Source organism: Podarcis pityusensis (assembly GCF_964106645.2).
Source record: "Podarcis pityusensis genome assembly, chromosome: 6".
NCBI lineage: Eukaryota > Metazoa > Chordata > Lepidosauria > Squamata > Lacertidae > Podarcis > Podarcis pityusensis.
In genome coordinates this window covers 55827898-55853169 of record NC_138030.1, presented here as the reverse complement: position 1 = coordinate 55853169, position 25272 = coordinate 55827898, and the positions used below count along the sequence as shown (strand labels likewise).

General features: G+C 44.8%; 1 protein-coding gene across 2 annotated transcripts; it reads right to left on the bottom strand.

Moving 5' to 3' along the window:
- Positions 1 to 1720: 1720 nt before the first annotated feature.
- Positions 1721 to 9883, bottom strand: CDKN2C (cyclin dependent kinase inhibitor 2C). Of its 2 annotated transcripts, none has more exons than XM_081010617.1 (2): positions 8835 to 9883; positions 1721 to 3687 (listed from the first exon to the last, which is right to left on the bottom strand). In XM_081010617.1, exons 1-2 carry the CDS (start codon positions 9624 to 9626, stop codon positions 3292 to 3294), a joined length of 1188 nt encoding a protein of 395 aa, XP_080866743.1. In that variant the 5' UTR covers positions 9627 to 9883; the 3' UTR covers positions 1721 to 3291. The 2 variants fall into 2 exon arrangements, with proteins under 2 accessions (XP_080866743.1, XP_080866744.1); XM_081010618.1 differs by lacking the exon at positions 8835 to 9883 and adding an exon at positions 8257 to 8520.
- Between the last annotated feature and the right edge of the window lie 15389 nt (positions 9884 to 25272).

Below are 25272 nucleotides of genomic sequence, written 5' to 3'. Positions count from 1 at the left end.
CATTTGCTCTCCCATGGAAGGAAGTTCTGCGGAAATATATTGGTCCTGTTTGTAAACGCTTTTCCTGATGGTGCTTTCTTGAAAGTAAGTTTAATGGAAACTTTTGCTAGTTACTTTCCAAGACTACAGGAGTTATCTTGTAGCAGGCACACGCTATAGTGCGTGCACGCACACACCCCTCCGCCCAGCGCATCGCAGCCAATTGACATTTTCTTCATCCCTATCTATATTATTAGACTGTTTATTAAACATTAACCCCAAGACATACTGTATGTATTCGTATTCGATTTCAGTGTGTGTGTGTGTCGGATATTTGGTTCCAAGGATCAGCACGCTAAAATAAGCACCTCTTGGGCCACGATCCTGCGCATACTCTAATGGGGAGTGAGTGCAATTGAAAGGAGGCTTGCTTGCGAAATATGGCTTCAGCTTGCTTACTTGGCAAAACGCGCTCTTAAAATAATAGTGTTCATGGTATTGAGGATCGTTGCCACTCACCCTTCAGCAGTGCTCTTGGGTTCGTAGCTTAAGACTGCAATCCTATACACACTTGTCTATATGTAAGCCTCACTAAACTCAAGGGGACTTACTTCTGAGTAGTCATGGGAAGAACTGGGCTGTAAAGCACATTTTTAAAAGCCTAACATCTTCAATTGCTTATGCAATATTTTATAAAGGTTGGTTAGGTCTGTCCCCATGACTAAATCCACATTCTTTGCTTTTAGACGGACAATATCCAGGGCAAGAGTTCTTGTCGGCTAAAAATAATGCTGAAACTTTGGGGTTTTATTGCTTGTTTGAAAATGAGTGTTCCTGTTCTTCTGGCCTTACAGCCCTGGAACCGTAAAACTCATTTCTGAAACCACGCTGAGTTCATAACGTTTCTTTTGCGCGAATAATGCAAAGCAATGACAAATTTGACTATATTTTGTGTCTCTCCGTGTTTTGTTTTTGAACCCATTAGCCAACTCCTGTCGCTTGTTAAAAGGCCTGTCACTATATATACCACCAGCTTCGAATATTAATAGTTTAGCTTTTTGGATAACCAAAGCTAAAACCTTTAACGCTCATTAAGCTGGTACAACTGCATGCTTAACCGACCAGAACTCTTCACCCCCCCCCTTTAAAAAATAAATAAATCAGATTCTTTATCAAATGGCAAATCCAGGGTTAGCGTTTGGCTTCTGATCTGCTTTTAAATGGCCACAGTTTGATTTCACAAGAAAAAGAGACCATTCAGTAAAGGATATGATTGGGTTAAATTCTGGCTTGCAGTAAAGGTCGCTGTTTTTATTAGCGGTGGAACTCGCTGTTTTTTAATCTGACCCTTCTGAAACCTCGGTTCAGTGCAGAATAAGCTCGTGCAGTTCAGATAAAACACTCATTTCAGCAGAGAACAAAACTGTCCGGAGCCACTTCTAAAACTCTTTTTTTTAAAAAATGGGGAAGGGGGCAAATCTTACCAATTTCTCAAGCCTAATATTACAGTTTCGCAGACAGGGAAACGACACCGAGCTGGCTATGTTGCGCTCTTGGAAGTAACAACCCAAAATCTTGAATTAAAACACTTCCACATTCCCCCATGTTTATGATAATCACATCCTTCAATGTGTCCTTTCGTTCACAGGGCCACACACCCGTCCTGCGACATGTCCGATTTTTTTTAAAAAAGAAGTTATTTGCTGAACACGGTGAAAATAAAAACAGATATGCTCCAAACTTCGCAACACATTGAGGCTTTTAATCAGAAAGCAGTATCAGAAGTGAGAGCATTTTAAATATGTGATAAAACTCTTATAGATTTTGTAGTTTATTCCTATGCAAAATAAATGTTTTTAATACCCTTCCTTTTTTTCTACTGGAAAGCTTAAAAACCAGAACTCAAACTGTCCATTTTAAATCACTTCCCCCCTTCTCATTTTTGCTTTTAAAATATGTTTTAAATCCTTCAGCTTTTATTCAATATAATGACGTTTAAGATGATTCATTGACTTTCTAAAAGCAGGCTTTGACCTCGGTTTTCAAATCTTAACCCATAACAAGACATTCTTGTTCTGGCTTCATTATGTGAGAACAAATGGAACTATCTGGAGTAAATGGTGTTCAACCAAACAAGACTCGTTCTTGGAGCACTCCCCAAAAGGCAGTAAACACAAGTTAATCTTATGAATTAATCTCCATATTGCAAGGTCAGTTTTCGAAACTGCTGTGTTTGTGGTCATAATATCATTTTGTGAAAAGCAAATTGGTAAAACCTTATTCATGTGAAATTCAGCGAGGGGAAAACTGATCTTTATAAACAAATCTATAAAAAGCAAATACTTTTTTCCTGATGAATTTCTGAACCTTCGACATTAAAACAAACACCCAGACACGTTTTGCTTCTCTCCCTCCCCTGCCCCAGCACAGACACACTCTGTTAACCCACTAAACCTCAATCCTAAACACGTTTACTCTGAAGTAAATCCCAATTATTTCAACATCACTTTCTTCAAATCAAGGCTGCAATCCAGGATTTGGCCCCATTGAACTCAGTGGGACTTCCTTCTGAATACACACATATAGGATTGCACTGCAAATGGTTTAGGATGGCAGCCACAATCGCAAGAAATACAAAATTAAAAGCTTTTGTTAGTGTCACCATCTAGTTAAGTATCTAGATGTATCTAAACACAACCGAAGTTCTTATTCCCCTCCCACTTTCTTCCCCCTTTTGGGCAAAGAAGCCCTTTTCACATCATGTCACACACTCCTTCATGTGTTTTTTTCATATTCTTTTAACTTTTGTTAGGCAAGATGATATTCAGGGGAGGGGAGGAGAAATCACAGTAAACTTTCAAAGATCTTTAAAAGAAGAAGAAAGAGGAAAGTCATCTGCAAACATAAAGAAGGTCCTTATGCAAGTTGTGTTGGCAGGGGAGGGTTGTTTTTTGTTTTTTTAAGGGACGGAATAAACCGAGTAAAAAAAGAATTAAGAGAGACAGAGGCACAGAGCGAGAGAGAGACAGAAAGAGAGAGAGAGAGAAAGCCACCGGCCGTCAGGCTGGTTTTATTCTCCCGCCTTTGAGAAAAGCTGCTGCTACTGGCGTGATATTTCTTCTTCTTCCAGAGAAAGAAAGAAAATCACCCCCACGTCTGCAATGGAAAGAGACCTACAATATTTACTGGTGTGGTTTGGTTAAGATGGAGAGACGGGACAGGGGGAGAAGGGGCGGTGGAGGGTGGGCAGGGAAGGCAGAGGCTCTCCCTCCTTCTGCCGGAGTCCGAGCGAGCCAGGCGCGGCCAGGGGCTTCAGTCCCCGCTGCCGGCGGCGCCCTCCGTCCGCCCGCTGCCTCCTGCGCGGCCCTCGAGCAGCTTGGCGACGGCGCTCCTCCTATAGAGCTGAGCCAGGTCGTAGGCGGTGTCGCCCTTCCTGTTGCGGTGCCCCACGCGGCTGGCCGTGCGCTCCAGCAGGAAGGCCACGACGGGCAGGTGGCCCTCCTGCGCGGCCAAGTGCAAGGGCAGGTTGCCCTCGGCGTCCTCCACGTTCACGTTCGCATTGAACTCCAGCAAAGTCTGCAGCGTGTCCAGGAAGCCCGCGCGCGCCGCGTCGTGCAAGACGGCGAAGCCGGTGCGGTCCTTCAGGTCCGGGTCGGCGCCCCGCCGAAGCAGCTGCCGAGCGATCTCCGGGTTGCCCAGCTTCATCACCTGACGGGAGAAGGCGGGAAAGACAAGGGGGAGAGGGAGGGGAACAAAAAACACACGGCTGAGTTGCGTTCACACGTTACGCGAGCCTGTACCTCACCATAGCACCCTAGGGCGTCCTTACCTCAGAGAGCCGTCGCTTGACCTGGGTCGGAGAACCCAGCCTATTGATTTGTATTTCACTGGGTCGAGGGCTCGTGGGGGGGGGCGCACCTAACGATTATCCTCTGCCCTCCCTACGCCACCATTTCGGTGGAAGAAGGTGGCGCCAGCTGCTGTCTTTTTCGAGCTCCCCTGACTGCTCCGTCCTCGGGGCTCCGCTGCCTCCCTTCCTAAGGGATGCCATCTCGCCCCAGCCCGCTTTTAACAGCCAGGTGACAAAGGCAGAGGCTCAGGTCTTTTCCCAGGCAGGTGATGGAGAAGTTCCACCTGCCCAGTCACCATTGCCCCTCAGAATTTCTGTGCTGGGAGGGGGAAAAACAAAATTAAAGGAGATAATTCTACTGAGGCGATGGGGGGATATTCTTTCCTCTTAGGGTTACGAAGGATTCAATTCCCCAGAAGAGTCGCGAGGGAGGATATCTCTTCTGACGCAGAGCAGGGAATAATTGAAGTGGCAGACCTACTTAAAACGTGCGGGTGTGCGTTTCTTGGCGACGGAGGATCCTGAAGGCGGAGAGCGAAACCGTTCAGGGAACCTCCGTGTGTTTTCCCCGCCAATATCATTCCCCTCAGCCCCTGCGCGCTGACCTCAGCCTTGGAGAGCGGGTCCCATTGAAACCCAAGGGGTTTTGTACCCTAGGCGCGTTTCCTCGAGTGAAATAACGAGGTCTTGAGATAAAACTGTTTCCCATCTTGATATTTCGTCCTCATCATGAGGTGGGGCGGACAAAGTGTCTGTTTAGCAGTTGGTTTATTGTAATTAAAAAAAACAACCCCAAAACATCCCACCATGGTCGGGAGTCACGTAAGCATTCAATAATCCCACTCTTCCCACCCACCCCCTTGTTAACCTTCAAGTGCGATTTAGTCATATCAGAACAGATGATATCAGAAGTCAAAGGCACATAAGCAGGTTGAGATAATACATTGAACTGCACTGACTTGTTGGTAGAAATGCAAGCTTTGGGGCATTTACTTTAGATGTGTTTCTTGGGGGGGGGGGGAGTGCGCGGGGGACGGACCATGACACACGGAAATAAAAAAACGGAGTCAGACCCAAAAGGAAACTCTGTCAGACTGAGCCAGGGAAAGGAGAAAACTTCAGTAAAGGTGAGAGTCAGTTCCAATGATGAGATGAGAGGGCTGGAATAGTACTAGGAACAGAGTTCTTCTGCTCCTGCCTTGGCAGTGAGCTACAACACAACCCTGTTAGGTCCATATTTTAGACTAAAAAGTTTGCTTGTTTTTTAAAAAGATGACACATGAATAATTGAGAACAGCAGGTGTGCCACACCTGTTGACAGTGCACCCTCATGAATGTCTTTACTCAGAAGAGTCTTCTACTGAATTCAGTTAGCCTTAATTTCAAGTAAAAGTGCATAAGAAGATCACAATCTTAGTTTCATTTGGTATCTCTATAATCACAAGAATGCAAATGAACACACATCCTGGTTTCCTCTAATAAATGGAGAGGGACAAACATATTCCTCAAATTCTTAGGCTTTGTTTGAATGGAAAAGTTTTCAAAGGTTGTTGGCTTCCCTAAAGGTCCTTCCCCCCCCTTTTTTTTTTACTTTTTGTGAAAGCACTCCAACTGCCACTAGAAGGATGGCTCTGATGATTCAGCATCTTTCATACTGCTTCCTGCTAAGGCAAAGGTAGTCTGATATTGCCATTTTAAAATAAATAATTTTAAAAATTGCAATATGGAACCTGCATAATATTTTTCAGCACAGGAACAGGTCTGCCTAGTTCAGAGAGACCCTCAGGCATTCTGAATCTTCATAATGACTTGGGGGAAAATTGCAGTCAGTTCTTTTGTAATATCACACATTGAAGGTTATGTTTCGGTCAAGTTCTTTTCTTTTTGGAACAGCCAGTTTTGAAGCATGATGTGTTCCTTATTTGCTTTCAATTCCACCCCCCCCACCCCCAGCTCTATTCTACCCACTCTTCTCGAAAGGAATAGCTATCTGTCTGTCTGCCTATCTGCTCCATACAATTTTCTACTGCAAGGAATTTTGCCTTCCTCTCTTAGCATAAACAAGGGGGAACACTTACAGTAAACAAAACTGGAAAGAGCTGTAAAAATAAGTATGTCCAAACTTTGTTGAGGTGGGTGGGGAAGTGAGAGCCAGACGATACAACAGCAGTAAGTGTGAATGGCATCTACAATGTGGAATATTGACTAGGCGATACCTGCATGCTTTGCTGTATATCATCTGACTTCTCTCAGGCAGGTCTGGGCTGCAAATGGCCAAGAGGACTGCTAAGTCTTCTGGAAATTAATAGTAATGTTAAGTATTTGCAAAACACTCAGCAAGGTGAGTGGCTTCCCAACACCTCCAACACAACAGGGACTCCCGAAACATTTTAAACTCTCACTCAGCAGGGCCTTATTACACCTTGTGCAATTTGAGGTAAGTAAGGAAAGCAGGATCAGGATGTGGAACAAGTTTCATTTAGTATACCATTTCAGATGTGCAGGTTGCTGATGTAGTATTGTTTTGACAAGGGAAGGGGACAGATACGAAAGAAAAGGCCTAAGAGCTTGGCCAAATCTAAAAGAGAGAGAGGCCTGCTTTAAAACATCCAAATTCAAAATGCAGACGGTGAGGAAGGAGAAAAGGTCAGAGAAAATAATAGCGAAATGCTGTCTGGATGAGCTAGAGGACCAAAGCCAAAGTGTGTTTTCACTTTCTTTGGTATAATATAGAGTAAGCAATATTGGGGACTGTGTTGACTATCAACTTTCTCAAATTCTATCATCCACCCACTAGTTTTCTCTGGATTATACATACTGAAAATAAGTAGTCAGCCTCTTCTATGTTTAGCTTTTATTCTAGAGGAGTGTGTGCGTTTGTTTGTGTGCACATTTGGTAGTGTGCGTCAAATCCTTGTTTACGATGAAGGAGCAATAAAAAGTGGGTGTTGGAAAAGATACACGGGCAGCCAAGAGAGTTCCCTGATCCATCTCTGCCTAGAAAATACACCCCTGTAATTATTTTTTAAAATGGCAAAATGTGCCATTCAATTGTTGTGATCTGCTCCTGCAACAACTCGTTGGTTCTGCACTTAGAAGAGAAATTGGAGATCCATTTTAGAGGCAGAAACCTACACACACACACACACACACACACACAAACCCTGCTTTACTCAACAACCTCCCGGCCCTGTGGGCCTTGAAGCTTTCCTATTTGTAGGTCGGTAGGAGAAAAAGAGCCTAGAAGACCTCTGGGCATTGTCATTGCTCTCAGAAAAGGAAATAATTTAAGGATTATTGAAAGGAATTGTAAAGTGGGGGGGGGGGGGAGAGATAGCTCACAGGCAGGGTTATTATTATTTTTTAACTCCCTTACAAAAGGGGGCTTCTGTTTCTCTCTCTCTCTCTCTTTAGCACCCACCAACATATGAGACATGTGGATCACCTTTTTGTAGTTTAAAGCACAAATCCCTTTTCTTTGAGAAGCCTAATCAGTAGTCCCAACTGCACTCTTGATCCTCTGCCTGGCACAAAAAACACACCCAAAAAACCCCAGTCGCAGGCTTTCACCTACGTTTCCACATCTCTTGCGTGACTGTCCCCCCCCCCCCCACTTTTATTTCCCTCGTGCATTGTAACACTTTCAGCACCGTTATGCGATGTTCTTAAAAGAAAACATCTTTCAGCGGGTCCAGGATTTTAGGAACTGGAAGGGCTCCAGCTGCCGCCTCTAAATCTAAACAGTGGAAATGGGTGTATACAAGGATGGTACCTACGGCAAGGAAATCTTCGCCGCGTAGCGACCCACCAAAACACTTTTAAAAATAATAATCCAGGGCACTGTCTTTCCAGAGATTCAGATCGCCCAACTATTTTAATGTACATCTTAGCTATGCAGTGCAGATAGTAAACTTGGGGGGGGGGGGAGCGATCACCGCGGGGAGAGAGAGAAAGAGAGCAGGAGAGTGAAGCCCCAAACTGACCTCGCTCCCATCAGAAAGAGAGCACCCCCGCTTTTAGAAAGCTAAACATATTATCGGGATTTCAAAGAATAGAAAGGAGGTGTTTACCGACCTGCAGTGAAAGACGACCTAGCCCGGATGGTTTCGTTCCCTCCCCCTCCCCCCTCCGCCACTTGCTTCCCTGCCCCAGAAAAAGGGTTGTTTTTCTTTTTTAAAAAAAATCGAATTAACGTGTGGACGAGTTAGTCTACAGATATTTTTTTAAAAGCATTACTGACCAGTTTTACTTAAAGTACGTCACTTTAGGGAGTTGGAACCGCTAAAGTTATAAAATATGGCAACCAACTCGCTTTTTAAAAAATGCTGGGTGTTTTTTTTTTCCTCCCCTCTTAAAAACGGTTCGCGTCCCCGTCAAACCAGTTCACCTAGTGGCGAAAGATTGCCTCTGTCCGTCTGGATACCAACCTGCAGCGCAGTCCTCCCAAATCCATTTTGTGCATTGACGTTTACATTATTTTCCAACAAATTTTTAAGTTGCGCTAGGTCCCCTCTGGCAGCTGCGGACGCCAACTCATTCGCAAAAGGTTCGGCCATTCCTTGCGGACGATCGGCAGCGAGCAGATGACTTGCGCTTGCAATTTTTATTGTTATTATTATTACTATCGCTCTTTTTAGCCGGGCATGGCATCGGAAACTGACAGAAGGAGTGGGGATGTTAATCTTCTGGAGTAGACCTTGTAGTAAATACTCGTAAAGAAGCTCCTTGCCAAAAGCCCGCCCCTTGGGTTCACACGTGACGCACACTGCTGCAGCTCCGCTTGAAAAGCAGATCTCTGCACCTCTAACACGCACAACGCTCCCCCCCTCCTGGAGGACCTTGGCCAGTGGGAAATAAATTGATATGTACCCTTGCAGCCAGTGTAGTACGCGGCCAGAGAAACACGGCCGCGCTAAGCCAAACGTGCGAGGAGAAGCAGAGAAGGTGAAGAACAAGGTGGAGGCGGGGAGGGAAGCGGAGATGGGGGGAAAAGGAAAGGACTCACCGCTCTTTCCAGCGGGGACGCCCGAGATCCGACGCGCGCTCCTTTCCACCGAAGAACCTCCCCTCGTAGTCTCGTGGGGGTCGCACAAACCAGCTCCCAGGACCTTCCTTTTCTCCAAGCAGCGGCAGCGAAGGAGTTAACCGCAGCCGGAGCTGCCAGATCGGCTGCCCTCCCTCCCTGCCTCCCTTCCCCGAGGTTGCTGGAAGCGCAGGAGTCCCCCCTGCTCCGCGCCACCCGACCAAGGGCGACGGGGGCTCCGGGGACCCGGCAGCGGCGGCGGCATGCTTCGGGCGGAGCTCGGCGGTCACCAGCGATCTCTAGCCTGTGCACAGGCGTGCGCGGGAGAGGAGTCGCCGCCGTTTCTCTGGAGCGTCCGCGCCTCTCTCCTGGCGTCGCTTTGCTGCTGGTTTCCCCGCCTTCATTCAACCGCGGGCGGCAGCGAGGGAGAGAGAGGTGCCGGGGGGGGGGGTGGCGGGTCAGGAGCTGCCGCCGTCGCTTCTTTGACAGGAGCCTTTGCCTCGCATCGCTCTGGAAAAGGCTGCGGAGAGGCAAAGGCAGCTTCCTGCAAAAAGCGCCTGCCGGGGTCGCCACTCTTCGCCCGGCTCTTTGCAAGCAAGCAGCCCCCTCTGCAGGAACCCTTCGCCGGTCGCAGCCCAGGGAAGCCGGCTCTTCCTTCTGCTGCTGCTTCTGCTTCCCCGCTTCTCGGTCTCCTTCTTCTTTCTTCTTCTTCTTCTTCTTCCTCTCTCTCTCTCTCTCTCTCTCTCTCTCTCTTTCCTCACCCCCCCCCCGCATCAGCTTTTTTTGAAAAGGAAAAACATTTGAGCGCTCTTTGACTTGAAACACCCGCCCACATTCTAACGGCAGAGATTTAAGGAGGCGCCAGCGAGTTGCCGGCAAAAGCAGGAAGGCCTTGCGCGGGAGGGCGAGTCCCGCCGAGGGCGCCTCCCACTCGCCTCTTTCCCCCGATGCTGTTGGCGGGCAGCAGCAGGCCTCCCTGTCCCGCGTCGCCGGACGAACGGACGGGGCCCTGCCTGCTCTCGCGGAGGGCCTGGGGCTCGAAGGAACTTATGCCGCGCACTTGAAAGGAAATCGCGCGCGCCCCCCAAGCACAAGCTGGCGCGCGCGCGCGCGCCCCTTTTCTTGCTGCTTTCCCTTTGCTGCATCTACCTTTCGTACGGATCCCAAACCCCGCTCCCGCCCAAGCCCCTGTCATCTCCAGGGCTCCCTATAGGGTTTTGACGTCACTGAAGAGCTCTTCTCTAGCCCTAGATACGAGCCAAGCCGCCAAAACGATGCAAGCACGCTTTTTTTTTTTTTTAATCTCTCTGTCTTAAACTTGCAAGGATTTTTTGCCAGATCAGCGCAGAGACGGGTAAAGGAGGCGGGCCAAAAGTTAAGGCTACGTGTAGTGAGTGTGCCCTCCGCGCCACAATCTTATTTTTCCTCCCCGCGCCGCGAAGCAAAATAGCTAATCTCTCCTCGAAGATTCCTTTCCTTTTCCACGGCCCCCCACCCACCCACCCCTTGCCACCCGGGAATAGTGACATCAGACCGGTAGAAAGGTAGCTAAAGGAGGCGATCTGCAGGTTTTCTCTCGCTGGGTCTCCGTTACTAAGGAGACGGCCCAGACAAGGTCACGTTGAAGGGTCAATGTCAGATTGCTCCGACTGTAGCAAACGAAAAAACGTTCACTTCTCTCTCTCTCTCTCCCACCCCACCCCGTTGCCCTCCCGCCAGACTTGTGTCTACTGCTGCACCTTGGAGAAAATGGAAAGCGGGTTTGTCAGCATTGCTGCTTATTTCCAATGCAGGAATGAGAAAGAGAGGAGCCCTGGTGTACAAGACAGAAGGCAGTAGGGCAAAAAGGGTTTAGATGCCCCTCATATAGGTGGATTGAAATGTATTCTAAACATTTTAAGGCGTGGGAGCTGCACCAAACCTAAGTGAGCTGCAGAATCAAGAAGTGAATTCAACGTGTCCTTTTAAGTAAGAAACAGAATCCAGGAATGAACTCCAGACAGGTTGTCCTCTCTGAAAGGTAGGTTGACTCAAAAGTGCTAAATAAGTCCAAATTAGGGACTCCCAACTGTTTTTGGGCCTGGGTTACATTTGGAAACCTATAATGTAAGTACCACGAAATACCCAGAAACACATATCACAGCTTTAAGCAACACCAACACACCCGAAAACAAATAAAGCACAGACAAAATAAGGAGACTGCACAACTGAAACAGACAAAACCAAGCGCTATTAAAAAAATAACCCTCAAACAAACCAGCTCCCCACCAAAGGAAAGAAAAAGCAGGCAACACCCACAAACAAAGCAGGTAAAACATGCCCACATGGGGCCTAGAGCTAGAGGCCTTCTAGGGAAAGGAAGGAGAGGATGGCATTTTGCTTTCCAGACAGCCAACCAATGGTGAAAAAAGAAAAAGAAAACACAAGAAAATAGCAGTGTCCATGCAAGCCACCAGTCTCAAGAACCCTGTAGTGCCCACAGGAACCACATTTGGGACCAAAGGCGTAAAGCACATCTAGTTTGTGTCAGTAGGAATAAACCCAGTAGTTAATATATATATAAGGCTGGACAGTAATTGTTACACTCAATATATTTTCAGAGACATTTTCTTTATTGTTATTTAACATGCTCCAAAGCTGAACCTCAGCACCAAACAGAGTTGGAGAGTTCTGGACAAACTTTTTTTCCCCCTGCAAATAAAACTACCAACATTCCAATTTTTGTTGTCTATTAAGACATTAATTCCTATACCCTAGTCTTTGTATTGGTAGATGGGTCAGGTGGGTGAATCAAAGGCCTGAGAGGTGAGTCAAGACTCTTAACACTCCAGTGCTAAATATATTTACATGCAAGTAAATATAATTGATTTCAACAGAGTCTACTTTCATTTCAGTTGCTTTCAAAGGACTCTACTGGCTTCAGACACCAGGCCCAAACATGACACAAAGTCTGTCAACTTGAAGCCTACTGTGTGGGAATACATTGTAGACAACCACAACAACTGGAGGCAATCAGTCTGGTTGTGTATTCACAGCAGTGACCCGGGGAGGAATGATCGCTGGGAGGCGCACAGGAAGAATAAACACCATGGTCCACCTGCATCAGCACATCTGCCCCAGCTGCAACAAAACATCCTCTCCAGCCGCAGCAGTCACTGTAACCATAGGAGCCAACTCCGAGGGGCTGAGGTCCCTTTGCCCCTCCCCCAATAAAATATTTTCGGGGGCACCACCCCCAAAGTTGATGGGCATTGACGTTCAGATGGTGTGTGTACACCACCTATTGTAATCAATATGCAGGGTGGAACTCACCTGCCCCCCCATATATTTATTCCAGTTGGCATCCCTGCTTCTATGCACTCTCAAATTTTGCTCCGAGGGTTGGGGGACCACCTGGAACAGTTCTTGGTGGTGTGTAGGGGGTTACAGGGGGAAAGCGAAGAATGAATGAAAGTATGGTTGTAAGTGTCAGATTGCACCCCATGACTGGTAATCAAAACAATTGTTCTTCTAGTAGCATATTGTGTGGCTTACAATGAGTGACTTCTTATGTCAGGTCCATTGAACTTTACTGTCAGTTGCAATTCCATTATGCTTATTATCCCACTTAAATTTTGTAGGCTGGACATGCAAATGTAGATCAGTTCAGAGTAGCTAAGAGGCCTCCTTAGGATAGAACATGACCCAACCTGGTTCCTATTGGTGCAACTGTGTGGCCTGCTCCTGATTGTGCTACTTTTCTACACTTGCTGTATTATATCTGACAGAGGAGAACAATGTTGACTCAGTAATATCAGCCTACACTGTTGTGCTGATGCAGCGTTGTGGCTCAGCCAGTTCCACCAGCACTGTGGCACAAGCAAAAGTGCTAGTGCAATGATAATTGTGTCCTATCCTGCATCTGATATCAGTTGTGCTAAGGTTGGTGTGGCCTTAGGTAGTTATGTCCAATTTATTGTGCTTGGTTGGGCGCTACAAGAGCCATAGGATTGGGTCGTAAACCTGGAAGCTGAAACAGCCAAACTAGCATTTGTATTTGCCCTTTCAAACTTTAGTTTCAGGTGCATTTTATAGGGTTTGGGTCCAGGTTTTGACTAAATAAGCCAGGGGGAAATACTGTCAATTTGTTTACTTGCGCAAACTTTTTCAAACCAACATTCTTCCCGTGAAGCAAAATATAATAGTAATAATCAGAATTGAATGTACTGTTAGGGAGCAGTTAAGGAGAGCTGCTGCTGGGAAGGTGTGGGAGTGGGAGTGGGAAGCAGTGGTTTTGGCCTCTTGATTTGCTAGCAAAGTATTTGGGGATAGATGATACCTGAACTAAGCTGTGTGTACAGGAAATGGTTTGTATAGTAAAACTGGTGAGCCACTATCTTCCTGGAATCAGACGGCATTACACCTCTTTCTCAGTGTTGTGGTGTTGTTGGGGAGAGTGCCTGAGGCATGCTATCACATATGGTGTACATCTTGCGCCAGTTTCGCTTCCTCCTCCCCATCTTTACTATAGTGGGTTAATCTCTTTCAATTCTCATTATAGTGGGGCAGACCTCTGGGAGCACTCTGAGGTCTATTAGTTATTTGTAGTAATGTTTTATAATGAAAACAACATTATCCTTGATTTTAGCAACATTTTTCATATTTAATTTGAAAAAAAAGATGCTGAACTTCTCTTAACTAGTGATCCAAAAACTTTTTTTTTTTTGTCTTAGCTCCAGTTCAGGTTCAATAAGACGATTCCAATTATGGTTCAAGTTTGGTTCTCATTAGAATAAAAATACCGTCATTCTGTTTCAACTTTGAATGTAGTTCAACGCTCTGTAGAAATGTGGAATATGCCCACATATAAACTTCATGTACTCTTAAGGCTTATTCACACAGGCAACTATATTACTCAATAACATCACAGCTGAACATGTGAACTGCTTCTATTGAGTCTAAAGTAAAAGCAGATGTTCCATAATAGTCTTTCCACACATGCAAGACATCATTGGGTTTTGCAGTCACTGACTGATACAAATGGGAACTCACTCTTCGTTTGGCACTTTACTGTGTGGGAAATAGTACCTGAGAGAAAACAAGGTATGGTGTACTCTGGGGTTTCTGTGCTGACATAAATTAATTTCCTAGTGTGGACTGAGTTACTGCTGCATGGCCAGAGATGGCTGACGCTTGGTTGCTGTGCAGGTAGCAGGAAGGGTGAATATGGAGAATGCCATGTAGCTTATAGGAATCAGGTGTGTTGGATGAGCCTCCGCCACTCAATGTGGTCATGGCCTTCTAACTGTGCTCTTACATGCTCTTTGATCTCTTTATGATGTTACTTCCCTGAAAGCAATAGCAGAGGTGAGTGTGATGTGTCTGGGCTGCTATTGTGATGGGGAGGAGGAGGTATGGCATTGGAAGGCAGAGAAGTGTGGTTCAGAGAAGGAGCATTTGTTACGTGAAGACTATCACTCCTTATGGTCTGCCCTCCAGCTAGTAGAATTTGGAGATACAGTGGTACCTCGGGTTAAGTACTTAATTCGTTCCGGAGGTCCGTTCTTAATCTGAAACTGTTCTTAACCTGAAGCACCACTTTAGCTAATGGGGCCTCCCTCTGCCGCCGCGCCGCCGGAGCATGATTTCTGTTCTCATCCTGAAGCAAAGTTCTTAACCCAAGGTAATATTTCTGGGTTAGCGGAGTCTGTAACCTGAAGCGCATGTAACCTGAAGCATATGTAACCTAAAGCGTATGTAACCCGAGGTACCACTGTACACACAATCAACCTCTCGCCCGGTCTGGTGGTGCTATTACTGAAAGCCAGGTTGGTCCAAAATAAGTAATTAATCATCCACAATTTGACCATAGATGAGGGGACCAACCTGGCATGTTTTACTGACACCTGGGTGAATAAACTGGGGAGGTATTCAGTGCAGCACCAGGCCAGTGAGATGGGAGCAGGGAGTTGTCATCCATAATGATTCCATTGCTCTGTGATTCAGGATTGTTCCTGGTGTTGGGTCTGACAGACAGAGTAGGGATGTTGCTGATGTATCGCCCCTCTACACAGCCCTGCTGACTGGAGGAGGTTGCCTCAGAAGTGTATTGTAAATTCCTTTAATGCTAGGAGCAGGATAGGAGAGTCTGCTTATGACCTTCATTGCACAATTGTCCTTCAAGGTAGATCAATTGTGTGCTGGCAGGCAGGGTGAAAAGCTGTTGGTTCCAAAGATACTCTGAGATAAAGCACCACAGGGAGGTGATTGCTCTTGATGCAGTCACCCACCTGAAAGGTTTCAACCTGGTTTATCAGAGCAGAGGAGCCTAAGATGTAGTTGATCATGCTACTTGCTCTCCTGGAGACGAATGTGAACTCCCCAAGCTGGTCACCTGGTAATAACCATTCAGGATCACTCTGTCAAAACGTACACACAACTTGGCAAGGCAAACTCCGGCATCATTGATATGGGTGTCTTTGGAATGTTTTATGCCAGAGAGAAGCTCAGGCAGGTGATCCTCAGTGTCGGAACCCAGCTCTCTTGCAAGCTCAAAATTGTCTCTACCCACTCTTGCATTGAAATTGGCTGCAATTAGCAGATCGATGTTGGGGAATTTGATCTCCAGTTTTTCCAAAAATGATGAGTTGGTTCCAATAGCCCATCAATGTCTGCTGGTTGGCGCAAGGGGGTATATATACGTTGATTATAATTAGAACCAAGTTTGAAGATCTCAATAAGAGTGCCTGTGTAATGTTGTAACATGGCTGGAGGGAAATGATTTCAAGATTAGGCTGCTGGGTGCAAAGAAGGGTTAGTCCTGCTTTATATTGGCCCATGATGTTGGATCTACGGGCTGGGAAGGAGTACAAATTGAATCCCTCCAAGTTTATTCCATAGTGAGCCCAGGTTTCTTGTAATAAGATGTCAAACGTTTTGATAAAACAAATGACTTCAGGGTCATTTACCTTTTTCCTCCAGCCTGCTATGTTCCAGGAGAGGATCTGAATCACCTGGGCCCCAGAGTCACTTGATTGTCAGTCAACTTCAGTTAACTGGTCCAGGCAATTATCTGTGTCAAAATAAGCATTACCGTTGCCCTTGCCTCTTTGACTGTCCCTCAAAGTCAACTCCCTAGCCTCATGATTGCAGAACCTGGTTCCCACCCAATCAGTGTTATTTGCCGAGGAAGGCTGACGCGGACTCCATTCCTTTCTTGGCTTAGAGAAGTTAGCTGAAGCTTTGTGGTTAGGGAATGGTAAATGCTTCATTATGGAGCCATTGGCCCTTAAGGAGATGGTGGTGTGTCCTCTTCTCAATAAGACCTCCCTGGACTCAGAAATGTTGAACAGCTATTGCTCAGTCATCAAAACCCACTTTGGGGGCAAGTTGCTTGAGGGGAGTGGTGATCCAATTGTCACCATGCTTGGAGGACGTGGATTAAGCTAGGATAGGGCACTGAAATTCCCTTTGTGAACTTTGTCAGAAGATGGAAGTGCAAACTTATTTCTTCCCTCTGATCTCTAAGTGGATTTTGATATTGTTGATCATCAAGTGGCTCCAGAGTTTGGGAACTGGGGGGCACTGTTATAATTATTCCTCCAAGTCCATTTTCAGACAGCAGCAATGAAGGATCATTGATTGCTGCCTTGAAGGCTAGCTTGTGGTGTTTCCCAGGGTTCAGTCTTGTCCTCCATACTCTTTAACGTCTATACGAACCCACTAACAGATATCATATGGGAATTTTGAGTAACCTGCCACCTGTATGCTAATGACATCCAGCTCTATCTCTCCATGCCATCTGAATGAGGAGAGGCAGTACAGGTGCTTAACTATTGCCTAGAGGCGGTAATAGGCTGAATGTGGACCAATAAATTGAAACTGAATCTAGACAAGTCAAAGGCACTATTCATTGCCGGTTCTAAAGTCTGGGAGACAGCCAGTTCTGGATGAGGTTGCACTCCGTGGAAGAAACAGGTGCAAAGCTTGTGGGAGGTGTACTTATTGTCACCTACGTGGCTAGCAGTGCCTATTTCCAGTTCTGGCTGGTTCACTGTCTATGGCTCTTCCTGGGTAGGGATAGCTTGGCCACAGCAATCCATGTTCTGATAACTTACAGATTGCACCATTACCATCACTTTATGTGGGGCTGCCCTTGAAGATAGTTTGGAAGCTGCAGCAAGTGCAGAATGCAGCAGCAAAGCTGTTGGTGAATGTCTCTGCCTGGATACATATTATGCTGGTCTTGAAAGCTTTGCACCAGTTGCCAATTTGCTACTGAATCCAATTCAAGGTATTATCTTTGGCATATAAAGCCCTAATGAATTGGGCCCCAAATATCTGAAATAATGCTTCCCCTCACACCAACCTGATCAGGTATTAAGAACAGCAGGGGCTACTGTGTTGGTATTGCCACCCCCATCTGTGGTTTGAGGATCAGAGGTGCTCAAGAGATCCTTCTCTCTGGTAGCCCCCAGGTTGTAGAATGACCTCTACTCTGAGTGGCATCTTACACCTTCACTGTATGCTTTTCAATGATTGGTGAAGATGCACCTCTTTACCCAACTTTTTGGCTGCATGGATGTCTTCTCATCTCCTTCCTTGTTGTGCACTACTATCCGATGCTGCAGTTTGCTTTTGTTATCTTGTCACTTTATAGTTTTCCTTTATCATTTAATGTGTTGCATTTATTTTAAACGTGGCATTTTTGTAACCTGCCCTGGGACTATTTGGTGAAGGGTGGGCTGTAAGTAATAACACGTAATGTTTATGTTTATGTATATGTTTATGGATGTATATGTGCACATATATGTATATGCACACTATATCAAATACCAGCATTAAAACTACAAGAAGTAGTTTTCTTCTTGCTGTGCAATCCTAAACATTATTTCTTAGCTTTCTGACATTCCACTGTGAACTTACCTCCTAGTAAAAGTCTATAGTCTTACTGACGGACCAATCCTTTGCATGTTTACTTGGAGATAAGCCACAGTCAGTTCATTGGGACTTACCTCTGAAGAAATGTGCACAGCTCAAGCTGTTAACACATAAATGTTTATTCAGTGACATGACTTCACCTTTTGACCACCGCAACCACTACTAAACATTTATTGAGCACCTTGATCTGGTAGGCAATTCCTAGCAGCTAGGGATTGTACTAAAACACACATATAATATGAGTCTTACACAGAAGACATACAGTAGTCGTGGGGAACATGTGGTCATAGAATCATAAAAATGCAGAGTTGGAAGGGACCTAGAGGAACCATACAGGGATCACGCCCATGACCTTAGCTTTATCAGTATCATGCTCTAACCAATGGAGCCATCTGGATGTAGATAGGGACACGGGTGGCGCTGTGCTCTAAACCACTGAGCCTCTTGGATTGGAAGGTTAGTGGTTTGAATCCACACGATGGGGTGAGCTCCTGTTGCTCTGTCCCAGCTTCTGCCAACCTAACAGTTCAAAAGCATACCAGTGTGGTTTCCGTGCACTCCGGCTTCCGTCACGGTGTTCCGTTGTGCTAGAAGTGGTTTAGTCATGCTGGCCACATGACCCAGAAAGCTGTCTGCAGCCAAACGCCAGCTCCCTCGGCCTGAAAAGTGAGATGGTTGCTGCCACCCCATAGTCGCCTTTGACTGGACTTAACCATTCAGGAGTCCTTTACCTTTTACACCTTAGTTGAACTCCAACTCCCAGTAGCCCCAGGCAGCATGGCCAATGGCCAGGGATGATGGGAGATGTAGTCCAACAACATCTAGAGGGCTGGTGATTCTGTCTCTGGTTTACAGTTTTGTCCTGGGGTTCATCATGACACCATAGGGGTGGGATGAGGCCATTAAGCAGAGTAATGTGGGTGTTATGAAAATAATCATTATTAATTTTCTTCTTATTCTTCCTCTTCTTTACCACAACAACTTCTTGGGAGAGATGGTTGCAGGACTTGGCTAGGCTTGGGTACTATGAACTTTGAATTCTTTTTTCTTTTTGAGTGGGGTATTTACTGTGCCATCTCAGACACCAAAATAACTTTGGTCAGCCCTGGGTGAGAGGTTAGGGACTGGCAGTGAATAATGAGAATTACGATGAAACCACCCTCTTCACACACACTCATTCTGACGGGTAAATAATAATTTATCCTTTGTTTTCTGGAAAATCATTATTTTGTATTGAATGAGAGGGAAAAGAACTCCATTTCTATTTACAATAAAATAAAACTGCATATGATTTACCTATTATGCAGTCACCTCATTTCAGTTCATTCTTTGCATTTTGGAACCATTTCAGTCATTCATGTCTTAGAATGGCTATAAGCTTTCTTTCAGTGTTGCCCGTAGGAACTGAAAATGACTAATTCTCAACCTCAGCTGATGTCTGTGGATGATATTGCAACATTGTTGACAATGCAACAATTTTAAAGGTTGACAGGAATGGAATGGCTTTCCCCCAATTCTCAAAACTTGCTTTTCAACTTTTTTAATTTTTTTGATTTAAATAGCCATTTTGTAATAATGTGTGGGTGGACTTGTTTGCAGCTAAGTATATATACCCTGTTTGGCACAAAGATACAGGTTGTGCATATCACGGAATGTGTTTAAAGCCGAACCCTGATGGAGGGCACTACAAATATGTAGAAGACTCTGGGCAAGAGCTGTATCATCTGTCAGTTCTAATAAAAGTTACTAAAAGCCTGTAACAGAAACTTATATCAAGAATTACCACTGTCCTTCAATTATCCTTTTTTTTGAAATTGGATCCCAAAGGACCTTCTTATTCTCCAACCTATGTTCTGGTCCCTTTTTGTGGAGGAGAAAACAAATTGCTGAGCATATACTGTATACATAACTGGTTTAATCTTGTACCCATTTACTTTGGAGCAAGCCTTATTAAACTCAGTGGAACTTAATTCTGAGTAGCCACGAACAGGATTGCACTGTTAACCTTGAATTGCCTTCTCTGTTTTTAGTTTTCAGCTCTGTCATATGCCTATGCTGTTCAGCAGGAAGCATATGGATTCTGGATGGGTTTGTATACATCTCTTGATAAAAGCATCAAGAAGTCATTAAAATGCCCAAAACAAATCTAAACCTCTTGCAGCATTTTGTCATTCCTGCAACAGTCGGAATCAGCTAGTGTCTGTTTGTTATTTTACCTTGGGGGCTTTTGTGTCACCATAGATTACATAGAAGATTGACCAAGGCAGACAGGATTAATGATACTGTACTAGCTATAGAAGCAGACTTGTTATATGTGTACAAAGTTTCCATCTGCTTCCTAACATAAGCCCCCCCCCCCCCCGTATTTAAAAACATGGGAGACCCAAAGATTAATACTTTTTCAAGAAGAAAAACTTAGGTTACTGTAGCAGAGTACCTCTTTAGAGCATTTTCACATGTGAGGCTAACAAGCACATGGAATCTCTCCCGCTAGTTCCACCTTGTGTGAATTATGTTGATGCAGGACAGAGAACAGCAGAGAAATGAAAGGTATGCTCCTGCCCAGGGTGGTCCAACACGCAGCCCTGAGGCATTTTTGGTGGCCCTTGGTAACATATGAAAGTCCCCCCCCCCATGCTGCCTTCCCAAAGCTAGGTGAGTGAGGTGCTGGGCTTTGGGAAGGAAGCGTGAGGGCTCTGACAGGGTCCCAGAGTCCTTCCACCTCCTTCCCAAAGCCCTGTTTGTGCTTTCTCAGCTTTGGGAACTAGGTGGGAGGGCTCTAGGACCCTGCTAGAGTCTTGTGCTTCCTTCCCAAAGCCTGGCACTTTGCTTAGACAGTTTTGGGAAGGCAGTTTGAGGGGAGGGGGCATCAAATTTTGGCCTTGCTCCCCCTTGTGCAACAAGGCAGTGAGCAGCCTGCAGATTCTGTGCCAAAGTACTCTTGTGGCCCAGTTGGTATGAAAAGTTGGGTCACACTGCTCTAGCCAATGAAGGTTTAATAGACACATTATTGACAGATTTAAGAACAAGGCTATTTATAGCACAATCTTATACATGTCTACTCTGAAGTAAGCCCCACTGAGTTTAATGGGTGTTTCTCCTAGGTAAATGAACATAGGGTTGTCCTTAATTAAGATCACTACAGTCTATTTGAGCAACAGGCATATCAAACAAGTGAGTTCCACTAAAAGGAAGAGTCTTAGTTCAGTGATAAGGGTATCTGCTTTGCCATGGAGAAAACCCAGGTTCAGTCTCTGGCATTTACCCAGATAGGATGGGCAATTTCACCTGTTTGAAACTCTGGAGAGTGGAGGCAATACTGAACTAAATGAAGCAATGTTTTGGTATAAGGCAACTTCTGATGTTCCTAAGTGTTCCAGGAGGTAGGTTTTTCTGTATCAATTTCTATCATCATCATCATCATCATCATCTCCTTTTGTCTTCCTCCTCCACAAATAAGTTTTGTTTATCTAAGACAAATTCATAGATCATCATGTCAGCTGAAGGTATGAATCAGTATATTTCTACCACTGACATTTCACCTTTAATTATTTGTAGATCCAAATAGATGATTCAAACATTTCACCACCCCCACAAAGACTGTGAAAATACTTCTGTGGGGTGTGGCCATAATATTTGTATGCCACTTATTGTGTCATCCAGCCCAGTCATGTGGAGAATAACCATTCGAGCACCACAGGTTCCTGGAGGTAGCTGTGCTGGCATAAAGCAATTCCACACAAGTGGGTGGCAAATAACCCAGTTGTGTGTAGAATTATTTTTCACTGCCTCAACATGGCCCTGAGGGGATTTCTGTATCTTTAATAGCAGCATAGCAGGAAGTCACAGCGCGTAGGGCTTTTCTAATCACCCTGCCACAGTGATATGAAAAATTACACCAGGTGAAATGTTCACTTCAATGCGAATCTAAAGTTACAGAAATTTTCTGTAACTGGAAGTTCTAATTATCGTACACGCTTTACCTGGGCAACATATACTGCAGTGGGAGATCCCGTTATTGCTCTCTGTGCCTATACATATATGCCTAAGAGGAAGGCACACTTGGCAAACCCACACCGTGATCAACTCCCGCCCGGAAACTAATGTCCCCACTGTGGAAGGACGTGTGGGTCCAAAATTGGCCTCCACAGTCATTTACGGACTCATTGTTAAAACCATGTCTATGGAAGACAATCTTACTCAGCTATGAGTGATCGCCAAAGAAGAAGAAGAAAGATGCCCCTGTGCTTGGACTTCATGTCTGTGGCACTCTGAAGCAGAGCAGGAAGATAAATTACAGTGGAACATAGGAAAATGCCTTATATTGCATTGGACAATTGGTCCACCTAGCACAATATTGTCTGTGCTGATTGGCAATGGTTCTCCAATGGTTTCAGAGAGGGATCTCTCCCAGCCCTACCTGAGGATTCTGGGGATTGAATGTGGGACATAGCTGTCAACTTTTCCCTTTTCTTGCAAGGAATCCTATTATTAAAAAAGGGAAACGTTGACAGCTATGATGTGGGACCTTTTGCATGCAAGGCCCTATTGGTGCTGCTGCTACTGGGTGTTGCCAAGTTGGTGTTGACCTGTGACAGGGTCTTCTCAGTGGTGGTTCTCTATTTCTGGAATGCCCTCCCTAGTGAGGTGTGGCTGTCCCCCTTCATTAACTTTCAGGAGGAATTTGAAAACACTCCTGTTTTCCCTGGCATTTGACGGCTGAAAGTTTCTGTTTCTGGCGGCCTTGAAACTATTGCTGTGAAAGTATCTGACTGTTATAAGGTTTTTTTAAAAAAAATGTTGCCGTTTTATTTTTAATCGTATTGTTTTTACACTGATGTTTGCTGCCCTGGACTCCTTTGAGAGGAAAGGCAGGATATAAATTTAATAACTAACTCAAAAAGTATGTACTCCTTCACTGAAATATGACCCTTTCCATGGTACTGCAATCTTACACAGAAGCAAATCCCGTTGAGTTCAATAGGATTTGATCCCAGAAAAGTGTGTTTGTGCCCAAACCTGTCTTACTCACAGGAAAGTGTGTGCATCTGATATCTCATATTTGCTCCCCGGGACTCCAAATGTCTAGATAAATTATCAGAAAGAGATACATTATTTAGATGTCAAGCAAACCAAGCACAAAGATTTTCCTGTTTGCTGTAGTAACTCTTTGCTTAATGCTAGTTATATCTTAACAGCGCATACATGAATATAATAACCATGTAAACAAAACATGGAGACTGTGACTTTGTTATGTTTGACAGGTTCAGCTCGCTAGGCAGGTAAATCCAGGTCTCACTGAAAGCTGTCAGGAAATAGATGTGAAATAATAAGATGCTTTCATCACAATCCAAAAGGTGAGCTGTCATTTAGCAATGAAATTAAAGGAGCAACAATTGGAAAATGGGCAGTATAATCTGAATTAGTGTATAAACTGGCATACTCATGCATATATGTCCCACTTTTTCAGTGAGGCAAACTAGCAAAATTCACCACTTGGAAAAGCTCTGCTGGATGGCTACTTGCAGGTGCACTGATGGCAGAGAAGTAAGCTCTGAAGTAGGTATGATGGTGTAGTCTCATCTGTTTTCAGTCAGGTTCAGACTGAGTCTTATGCCACCTGTGCTCTAGCCACCAACGCTCCTCTTTCATCACATGCAGGTCACTAGAATACCAAGGCAATCTATGTGCTCTCTACAGCAACACTGAGGGCAATCAGGAGTGATTGTGTCGATGACTCTATGTATCTTACCATTCAACAGTGAGACAAGAGCCTTGACAGGAGCCACCAGCCATATCAGGAATATTAGGAAGACTTTGGGCACAATCAACTAATGAAATCCACAATTATTTGAACTTAAATATATCAAAGAAATCTACTTCCACATTAATTCATTTAGGACTGCAGTGCAAAGCTATGTTAGCACACTTAGGTAAAAGTAAGTGTCACAGAATCAACAGCTTTTGATTTTTGTAACTAAATTCCCCCAGAACCACTGTAGTACAGTGGGCCTATGGCTCCAAGCATCAGTGTGACTTAACTCTGACTTGTTGTTGTTTAGTTGTTTAGTCGTGTCCGACTCTTCGTGACCCCATGGACCAGAGCACGCCAGGCACTAGTGTCTTCCACTGCCTCCCGCAGTTTGGTCAGACTCATGTTTGTAGCTTCGAGAACACTGTCCAACCATCTCGTCCTCTGTCGTCCCCTTCTCCTTGTGCCCTCAGTCTTAACCAACTTCAAGGTCTTTTCCAGGGAATCTTCTCTTCTCATGAGGTGGCCAAAGTATTGGAGCCTCAGCTTCACGATCTGTCCTTCCGAAACCTAACTCTGACTAAACCTGCATGTAATTTCTCAGTATGTCTGGGTACTGGTATTAGTAGCATAATGCACACCAAGGCACTTTATACATTCCTTTATACATTCCAGACATGAGATCTGGTATTGAAAATAGGTTGTGGGCTTGGTTCTGATTAAGTACTTCATTGTTCCTCCTTTTTCAGTCACCACTATTAAAGTCTAACTTAAAGCTAGGTTATATTGAGTCATCTTGAGAATTGTCACAGTAGTAGTCTTTAGTGCAGCTATCAAAAAACAAATACCATAACGACCCAAGGCACACTCCTGAATTGGGGAATATCAGGAATTTAGTAGTCATTTATTTATTTTTAGTGTCTTGCCATAACACATCAAAGCAACTTATAATATTTTAAGCAAAACACACACACACACATTAAAAGCAGCAGTTTAGAAAATTGGAAAGACAATTTTATTTTTAAAAAGCTGGATAAAAACAACGCACCTATGCAAAAAGGCCACAGATAAATAAAAGCCAAAGGCCTGATGAGAAAGGTATGTTTTTGCCTGGTATCTAATGATGGTGCCAGACAGTGCTCCTCCCCCCCCAAAAAAAACACGTTTAAGGGTACTCTCATTTTCCTAAGTGAAACTTAGATTCACAAAATGTTTAGGGGCATGCGTGTCCCCAGAAAAAAACACTGATGCCTGGCAATTGTTGGGGAGAGCATTCCACAAGTGGAGAGCCACCACTGAAAAGGCCTGTTCTTATGTTGCAGCCTTCCAGACCTTATGTGGAAGGGACACATGAAGGGCCTCAGATTCAGCCAGATCAAAACTTAAGAATCAGAATGTTGTATCTTCTTTAACTCTGGTTCTGGCCAGAAAAACAGTGCTGGAAGTAGAAATATACACACATATATATAAATTCTAGATACAGCCACTTTATGATGAGAATGACTGCCTTTTCCCTGCAGTTTGTGTTAGTGCTTTACAGTCACTGCATGGTAATCCCGTGGATGTCTCAATATTAATTTAGATCTGACACTCATTCAATAATATGCAATACATGTTGATCCATCCATAAGATACAGATGGGTGTGGTTATCCACCCCTGTAGGAAGACACCAAGAGATTGGTGTGGCTAGATGTTTGGTAGTGATTGGTACAGCTAAATTCACACATGTTCACCTTGAGTTGCCACCT

Coding starts and splice junctions, on each gene's coding strand:
- CDKN2C (XM_081010617.1), bottom strand. CDS start 9,626: ATGCGGGGGGGGGGTGAGGAAAGAGAGAGAGAGAGAGAGAGAGAGAGA. Junction 3,688..8,834: donor CGTCCCCGCTGGAAAGAGCG/GTGAGTCCTTTC, acceptor TTCTCCCGTCAG/GTGATGAAGCTGGGCAACCC.